Source organism: Palaemon carinicauda, chromosome 1 (assembly GCF_036898095.1).
Source record: "Palaemon carinicauda isolate YSFRI2023 chromosome 1, ASM3689809v2, whole genome shotgun sequence".
Classification (NCBI taxonomy): Eukaryota; Metazoa; Arthropoda; class Malacostraca; order Decapoda; family Palaemonidae; genus Palaemon; species Palaemon carinicauda.
Window position 1 is genome coordinate 308111955 of NC_090725.1, and position 10000 is coordinate 308121954.

Consider the following 10000-nt stretch of genomic DNA (forward strand, 5'->3'; position numbering starts at 1 on the left):
ATAATTAGTGTCGCCGTCAGCACACCTGAATATAACGCTATAAAAAATCACAGTTTATGTTTTTCACTCATTAAGTGAAAAAAAAAATTAACTTAATCAATCACATTATTCTATGTTCTTTTTCCTTCTCTTGGTTTTTTTATTTCTATGGTTATATGTAAAGATTTTATTTAAATGTTATTACTGTTCTTAAAACATTGAAATCTAATTGTTCAGTACTTGTCTTGTAGTTTTATTTATTTCCTATTCCTTTCCTCACTGGGATATTTTTCCCTGTTGGAGATCTTGGGCTTATAGCATCTTGCTTTTCCAACTAGGTTTGTAGATTCAATAATAATAATAATAATAATAATAATAATAATAATAATAATAATAATAATAATAATAATGATAATAATAATAATAATAATGTTCATAAAAAAAGGTTTATGGATATTTGTTGAAATAAGTGTCTTTGTGACATGGGTTGTTTTGTCCTGTTCTATTATTATTATTATTATTATTATTATTATTATTATTATTATTATTATTATTATTATTATTATTATTATTACTATTCTAAGGGTATCTCTATTTTTGAACGTAATATTTATCTGATAAAGTGAAAGAAGCTAATACCTCTATGAAAATTAATGCTTTTACTTGGAAGTAACTATTCATTAATTCCATGGTTGTAATAGATTCTGGTATGAAAAGAAAGTATATAATAACATATTTTTCTTATGCTTAGTGTAATTTATCCCAATGTCTGTTGAAAAATTGGAAAAGCTAAAAAACTATGCAGCGTGTATCCGAAAACAAGCTCCTGTCGTTGATTTCTGTTATTGTTGTTATTAAATTTAGACTTTCCATCACAATACTTTATAATCTCTATTTGTTACCATTATTTATTGACAAAACATATATCTGAGAGAGAAATTTAAGTTAGTTAATAAGTTTCGACTCACATTACTTGGTAATTATTTGAAAATAACGATAGTATTCTGACAAAATGCTTGCAATCTATCAGCTAGTAGGGAAATTTTCCGACCTAAAAGAGCACTCTATAAGTGAGCGCAAATGCTCATTAACGGTGTGTCAGGGTGTATTTCAAAACGAGATGTGCCAGGGATACCTGTATCCAACTGTATGTTTGTCCTCAACAAATAATTTTGAAAACTAATAATGTTCTTATCTATGCACAATCTGAATACATTAAAAGATTCTTGTTTACAGTTTTTATAGTTTAAATAGGAAATGTTTATTTGAATATTGTTATTATTCCTAAAATATATTTTTCCTTATTTCCTTATTTCCTTTCCTCACTGGGCTACTTTCCCTGTTGAGGCCCCTGGGCTTATAGCATCTTGCTTTTCCAACTAGGGTTGTAGCTTAGCATTTAATAATAATAATAATAATAATAATAATAATAATAATAATAATAATAATAATAATAATAATAATGATACAGTACCTGCTATGATGAGGCAGAAAATATACCAGAAAACGAAGAAGAAATTCAAACATCTCAGCTGTGATGAAATGAAATTCGTTTGCTTCAATAAACTTCCAAACGCAGTGAAGACGACTGAATTAACCGTTATTGCTCTCTCTTTATCAGGTAGATTTTCGTGTAAAATCCATTTCATCACAATGAATAATGGTCCTGTCATCAAGACAGAGACGGAGATGTATAGCCATACCTAAAGAAAAATATGAATTAATAGGAATTTTTTCAATTGATTTAGGATTTGTTAGAACTCTCTCTCTCTCTCTCTCTCTCTCTCTCTCTCTCTCTCTCTCTCTCTCTCTCTCTCTCTCTCTCTCTCTACAGATTATGAGTAAGTATTGTACATATTTTATGTTTATTAGGAGGGTGCAATCCTATTTTTTACACAAATAAATAAACACACACACACACACACACACACACACACACACACACACACATATATATATATATATATATATATATATATATATATATATATATATATATATATATATATATATATATATATATATATATATATATATATATATATATATATATATATATATATATATATTTGTAACATTGGTATTTCATACATGCTCATGCAATGTAATGCTATTTTTTTTTTCATCTCTCGCTCTCTCCCATGCAGATAATAGAAAAACCCGTTTAAGGTTACCATTGCATGTTGAAAATTGTTAGACCTTTGTACCATTGTTGCCCTTAACCATTTCTATATAAGCTTGTTATTTTGTTTAATAAAGTCAATTACATTTACCTTGCCTAACAGCTACCTGGTGACCACCGGAGGACCAGCTCCTCCCCGCATTTTCGCCCACTACTACCTCCCTATCTTGTTTACGATGGCGCTCACCAACCCTGAGTCTTTGAGTCTCAAAGATGAAAATGATACCCTTCGCCAGCAGAGAAGCAGTTGCCTGGTTTCAGTGCACCGAAGTTTGGTTTCGCATCAAGAGCGTGACTTACTCGAGCAGCAGAGCAGACTATGTCCTCGCAGTGATCCCTAAGGACACTTTCCCAGAAATTTCCTATTGATTTTGTGACCGAGGGAATGTCACAACATCCTATGACTTCCTCAAAACGTATCTCCTGGAGCAGTACACACCATCGCCAGCTGCCCATATAGGCAAGCATTTTCAGCTCTCTCAACAGCTGTTGGGGGACCAAAAGGCTTCGCTCACCCTCAGAGAAATAACCAGTATCGCTTGCCTGCAACCAGACGCAGATGGCTCTCCTTGGGGAATGAACATACTTCATACCCTTTAGGTATGATTTCTACCTGAACCTGTATGCATCACCATCCCGATTTCGATATCTTTCCCATGATGGACCCGATGAACTACGTCAATGCCCGTACGTAGAACCACTTCACCACATTCAAGATCCTCATCAATGCCTCCAATCCTGCTAAAGAGAAAAACCATTCAACATTGACCAAAGCTAACCTGAATGTGGTAAGACACAGATGCCTGCCCCGTGACATGTCGAAGCACCGACAAAGTTGCCCACTGCTCACATATTCTGCCCTCGCTCATGCCCCATCCAACAACCTTTACAGTCACTTACTGATGTCCATCAGCCACAGTTGTGCTACTACCACTCCAAATTTGGGGCTGCTGCGAAGATATATGCAAACTGTTGTCAGTGGCCAAAAAACTTGTAAGTAGGCCATCACTTGTCACTTATCTTTGCTTTTTAAATGTTGCAGGTATGGGTGTGTAGTTTTCGTTAGACACTGGTGCTTGCTATTTCCATTTACCAATATCACTCACCAGGACACAACATAGTTGTTCTGGGTATGAGACACTCGTACTACCGTTTGGGAGGGCCAAATACCATTGGAAGTTCTTCGTTACTCACGCAATGTTGCTAATACTCGGTGCGGATTTCCTCGCCAATTTCCACCTCCTGGATGATGTGGCACATGGACGTTTAGTCAACACAGACTCAAACTTGTTGACATCTCTCCAACTCGCTCACTCCGACTCTGCACTCCACATCAACGTAACCATGGATGGTTATGCCCACCTCCTCAAAGTGTACCCAGAAGTCTCCCATCCAGAACTTCGTGAAACATCCACGGTTCCCTCAAGGCACTGTATTTATCACCATATCAAGACGAATATTCTCGGAAATAGAAGAAAGGGGCCTTTGCCAAAAGGTCTGAAGCCCATGGTTGTCACTCTTACACATCTTCCTGAAGAAGGATGGCTTCCTTTACCCTTGTGGGGTCTACAAGCATTTGAACATGCAGCGAAAAGTGGATCACTACCCCTCCCCAAAATCGATAACGTTACCTCCAACTTGCACAAAGTGAAGGTGTTCCACTCTCAACCCCTTGAAGGGGTATTATCAGGTGTCCATGAACCTAGAAGACATCCCCAAGACCCGGCCCCCCTTTAATCGTTCTTGACTCTGCAACAGAAAGGCCTTGTGGCTCAATATGACAAATATACCTTTGGTGCCAACAAATTATTTTTCTTAGAGCAGCACATCACTCTTGAAGGCATCCGCTCACTCCCTGAGAAGGCATCAGCTGTTCAGAACTTCCTACGCCCTCGACTGTCAAAGCACTGCTAGATTTCTTATGCAAGATAAAATATTATCACCAGTTCCTACCAGTCATCATCTTATTCTTGCTATCCTCTACGCCATCATCAAGGGCAAGCCAAAAGAACTGAAGTTGGGTTCCCTTCAGGAGGCAACCTTCTGCAATGCAAAGAATGTCCTATCAACTACTGCTGCTCTCAATTTTCCCATTCCACATGCCCCTCTCCTTTTCTACATGGATACCAGTGACATTGCTATTGCTGCAGTAGTCCAATTTATGGTCATTGGCCTCCTTCAGTAGAAAGCTTTCTAAGGCAGAATACAGCTGCTCTACCATCGACCATGGATTGCTGGTGGTGTATTTAACTGTCCATCACTTTCGCCACTTCTTAAAGGGTACACCCTTCGTCATTCGCACGGACCACGTGCCCCTGGTGCATGCCTTCACTCGACAGTGTGATGCCAGCTCGCTTGTTAATGCTGACATCTCTCCACCGTGCCTGAATATGGGAGCACTCTTCAACACATGCTTAAGGAAATGAATCTCTACCGATGCCTTGTCAAAAACCCATTGGCTGACATTTACCTGGGACTGCATTGTAACGCCTTGGCAAAAGCCTAATGCAAAGAACCAGAGTACCAAGTATGCAGGACACCCTTCACATACCTTTGTTTGGAAGACGTTGCCCTCGACGACTACATCACCACCCTCTTTTGTGACGTCGGTACTGGCAGGTCATGATCGAGGATATCTGCCCCCATGCATTGACATGTGATTGAATTCATCCATGCTCTCTCACATACCTCGTGCCAATCTACTGCACAGCTACTGAAGATGAAGTTCATTTGGCAAATCATTACTAAAGGGGCTAAGGAATGGGTCCATACCTGTACTTCATAGTAATGTTCAAGTACATCTACTGTACACACGGATTCAGCAATGGGCACCTTTCCTTAACCTTAGCCCACATCTACATCAACTTAGTAGGTCCCATACCCACATCCCAAGGACATAGTTACTCGTTTACCCTTGCTGACCGCTCCTCTCGTTGACCGCTCCACTCATTGGCTTGAAGCCATCCCCATGCAAGCTGCAACATCTGCCTCATGTACATCTTCTTTACTCTCAGGGTGGATTGTGAGATAGGGTATCCTGTGGATATTACTTCTGACAGGGGTACCACTTTCACCTCTCAATTGTGGACATCATTACCAAATCTCCTGGGCATCACCCTACATAAGACACCCGCCAACAATCCTGCAGCTAACGGAATAGTTGATCATTTTCATTGCACCCATAAAGCAGCTTTGATCTCCCACTGCAATAACTCGAACTGGTTTACCCAGCTGCCCTGTTTCTTCCTGGGATTAAGGACCACTCCTAAGGATGCCTTGGAGGTCATGGCCGCTGAAATGGTGTATGGCTACCCATTGGTTGTCTCTGCAGAATGTTTTCCGTCTGCAACCTCCTCCAACAATATCTAGCGCCTACGTCACATTGTGGGGAAATTTACTTCCTGCTGCTAGACTTAAAAGCCCCTGGTGAAGCAACATATACCGAAAGATATCACCTCAGTGTACTTGCAATTCACTGCTGACACGCCCTTATACAGGCCCTTTTCTCGTTCTCCGTGGCAGGCCAAAGGTTTTTTTTGATTAACATTTGTGGGCAAGACGACTTGGTCTCCATTAATCACCTTAAACCTGTGTATCTCCTGCAAGATAACCCACCTATAGTTTGGCTCTCCAGAACAGGGCCTCTATTTCACATGAATGTCTTTTTTAGGGGTGAAGCCATGTAACTCTCATCTATATCATACACTGTCATATGCTGTAATACTATTGCTTTCTTTTTATCTTTCGTTCTCTCCTCCATTGATAATAGAAAAACCTGTTTAAGCTCGCCGTTGCATGTATCTAATTGTTGGCTGCTTGTGCCATAGCTGCCCTTTACCGTTTGTAGATAAGCTTGTTATGTTGTTGAATAAGTCAGTTACATTCACCTCGCCTTCCTGTTAGTACCTAACAGCTACCTTGTAACATACTATATATACAGTAATATGTATATACACAGTACATATACAAATAAGTGTTTGTGTATGCTTGTGTGTATGTATAGTATATATGTGTAATTGAAATATATATATATATATACATATATATATATATATATATATATATATATATATATACATATACAGTATACATATATATATGTATATATATATATATATATGTACTGTATATATATATATATATATATATATATATATATATATATACAGTATACATATATATATATATATATATATATATATATATATATATATATATATATATATATATATATATATGCATATATATATGTATATATATATATATATATATATATATATATATATATATATATATATATATATATATATATATATATATATATATATATATAATGTATGTATTTATACCGTATGTCATATTCAATCATGTATGTAGGTTTGTATATTAGATTCATCTTAACATTAGTCATTTTATTATTTGCCACTTGTTATATATTTTATTTATTCAATATTTGCTCTTATTAACCATCTCAAATTGTATTTTTACAAAGAGCCTCTATACCTCGTCTAAGCATAATAAAGCGTGTTCTGTCTTACCATGGGCGTAAATGGAGAAAAAACTGCAAAACTTCTGTTCTTCTCTTTGGGCGTTGGAGAGATGAGAGTTAGACTCTCCATATAATAAGGGAATGTGAAGTCAATGACTGTTTCTCGGATACCTACAAAAGAGAGATGAGAGAGAGGGAGAGATGGTTATATATTTTTTGGATGACACAAAATTTTCGCTTAATAAGTAGAAAAATTGAGAAAAATTTAAATATTTCTGAATCATAAAAGTACTTGATTTCTCGACTAAACTGTACCATAATTGTTGATTAGTTAATCGACAATCAAGAAAAACATATATTTTTTTTTATATATTGGGTGTATTTTTTCCCTGAGTTACCTAAATTTTGGCTAAAAGGCAGAAATAATGGTTATTTGCCTATGGTGTTCTAAACAAGATGGAAGAAATTATTCGTCGTCTAACCTGTTTTTACCATGCATCAATTGGTCTTGAAGTCTATGAACAATAAGTCTTTATACGGCTCTAGGTACATATCTCTAACCCCGATTTTCCTATCATTGTCATTTCTGTGAAGTCATGACAGGATTACATACAAGCAATTCTGTGTAATTCTCCATTTTTGGGAAGCTACTGTAGCAATAGTAAAATTGATCCTGTTATCTTAAAGAGGCCTTTTACTTGGTAAATAATATAATTTAATGAGGCAAAGTTGTCTCTTCTTATGTTAGAGCTTTCGCTCAGTTTTGCTCTATTGCTGTCTATAATCGCTGTAAAGATTCTGGGCAAAATAAGCCACTCCTCCTGATGACGTTATAGCCAATCACGTTGTCACCCACTTTAGCAGTGATCACAATACATCCCCTTATGAGTTTTAAGCCATATTAACTTTTCATCACTTTAAGGGGATGTGTTGTGACCGCTGTTAATGCGGGAGACAACATGATTGGTTATGACATCATCAAGGGGGTGGGGCTTATTTTGCCGACAATCTATGCTGCGACTGTAGTTATAGGTGGAGGCTTGTCAGTTAATCATCTTTGTTGGTTCCACTTTTGTCTCTTATATATCTGGTAGGAATGACTATGAATATTTAATTTGAAAGAGTAATTTCATTACATAAAGAGAACATTTAACATTCTAATGTTTTTTTTTTTTTTTTTTTTTTTTTTTTGTAATAGAAAATACTTGATTCTTCATAGACATATTTCATGAAAGATCAATATTGACAATTAATATCGAGCTTGATCTTCTTATCTGTTAGTTTATAACTCATTTGTAGTCAGTGATATAATTTTGGATACACCACAGAACATTCACTATATTTAGTAATAAACTGGAAATGGCTGCATATTTTATTTGATTGGTTGAAAATGCAGTGCAAAAAAAGTTGATCAAAATCTATGATTAACAATATATTAGATTGTAAAATTCCTGATCAGGATGCATGTCGGCTATGGTAAGCAGCTCTTCTAGGAGAGGAGTGTTTTTATTATTATTATTATTATTATTATTATTATTTGCTAAGCTACAACCCTAGTTGGAAAAGCAGAACGCTATAAGCCCAGGAGCCCCAATAGGGAAACTAGCCCAGTAAGGAAAGGAAAGAAGGAAAAATAAAATATTTTTAGAAGAGTAACAACATTAAAATAGATATTTCCTATATAAACTATGAAAACTTTAACCAAACAAGAGAAAGAGAAATCAGATAGAATAGTGTGCCTGATTGTACCCTCAAGCAAGAGAACTCTAACCCAAGATAGTGGAAGACCATGGTACAGAGGCTATGGCACTAACCCAAGACTAGAGAACAATGGTTTGATTTTGGAGTGTCCTTCTCCTAGAAGAGCTGCTTACCATAGCTAAAGAGTCTCTTCTACCCTTATCAAGAGGAAAGTAGCCACAGAACAAATACAGTGCAGTAGTTAACCCCTTGAGCGAAGAAGAATTGTTTAGTAACCTCAGTGTTGTCAGGTGTGTGAGGACAGAGGAGAATATGTTAAGAATAGGCCAGACTATTCGGCGTATGTGTAGGCAAAGAGAAAGAACCGTAACCAAAGAGAAGGATCCAATGTAGTACTGTCTGGCCAGTCAAAGGACCCCATAACTCTCTGGCGGTAGTATTTCAACGGGCGGCTGGTGCCTTGGCCAACCTACTACCTCTATAGTAAGGAGCTTTTCTAGGAGATGATTGTCCTAGAAGAGCTGCCTACCATAGCTAAAGAATCTCTTCTACCTTTACTAAGTGGAAAGTAGCCATTGAGCAATTACGGTGCGGTAGTTAACACCATGAGTGCAGAGGAATTTCTTAGAGATAAGAGGGACTAGCCAAGTATGCACCAAGCTAGAACCGAGTATAGCTGCATGAATATTGCACATTCCTCTTTATCTGTGGTAAGCAGCTCTTCTAGTAGAGTGACACCTCAAATCAAACCATTGTTCTTTAGTGTTGGGTAGTACTATTAGATCATTGTCTCCCACTCATTTGCTTTACAGTTCTCTTGCTCGAGGATAAAACTAGGCAGACTGTTCTATTTGTTTCCTTATTTCTTTTCCTCTCTGGGCTATTTTCCCTGTGGGACCCCTTCCACTTATAGTATGCTGCTTTTCCAACTAGGGTTGTAGCCAAACTAGTAATTATGATAATAATACAGCTAAACGTAAGAATGTTTACATTACTGCAACAGCCATAATGTACTATTTTATAGCTGTGAAATTAGATTTTGCTTTCAATTTTAAAATATGGCAATGTAAAAGTAATTAGTAGGAAAATTAGAATGGATTGAAATGTTTCTGGATAATTATTACCCTGCTGTGTGCTTTATTATACTAATTTATGCTGTTCCTGCCACTGATGGGGTTTTATGACTTATCTTAGATTTTTTTTAGTGCATTAGGCTTTACTACCAAAGTCAGCATCCAGCCTTGAAAAAATCTTCAGCTGTAAGAGACAGGTGAAGATCTGTTGTATAACCAACACAGTATCAAGTATTCCTGAGACATTAGAACTGTATATTGGAAGACTCCAAGATATCAATTTAGTTCTCAGGAAAAAGGAGGCATTTCAGATTAAATTTTTCTACAATTTAAAGGTTAAAGGTGTCTGAATTCAGCTCCTGTTTCATCAGAATAGATGCTCACCAGAATAGGTACCTGGGCCAGCCCAACCCCCAACTGTGGTGCACAAATACAGCAGTGGCCTCCCCAGTAAACAGGTTGAACTCACGGTCCAGGGCTGAGATCGATCTGCCGCCATGCGAATGCTAGGCAAACACGTTACTACTGTACCAGCCAGAAGGCTAGTACACTAATATATGAAATGAGTAAAAAGAA

The 10000-nt window shown here is 36.9% G+C and overlaps 2 protein-coding genes across 2 annotated transcripts in view; one reads left to right on the forward strand and one right to left on the reverse strand.

Annotated features, from left to right (window-relative positions):
* Window positions 1-3030, reverse strand: part of LOC137640115 (glutamate receptor ionotropic, delta-2-like) — a 10337-nt gene extending 7307 nt beyond the window's left edge. Inside the window, exons 1-4 of the mRNA XM_068372594.1 lie at window positions 2941-3030; window positions 2462-2647; window positions 1454-1682; window positions 1-37 (exon numbers count right to left, since the gene is read on the reverse strand). The exon at window positions 1-37 is cut by the window's left edge and continues 112 nt beyond it. Coding sequence (XP_068228695.1) covers window positions 1-37; window positions 1454-1682; window positions 2462-2647; window positions 2941-3030 — 542 coding nt within the window. The remainder of the gene's footprint in view (window positions 38-1453; window positions 1683-2461; window positions 2648-2940) is intronic.
* LOC137640145 (glutamate receptor ionotropic, kainate 4-like) overlaps window positions 1-10000 on the forward strand; it is a 425472-nt gene that overhangs the window by 89585 nt on the left and 325887 nt on the right. The window lies entirely within an intron of this gene.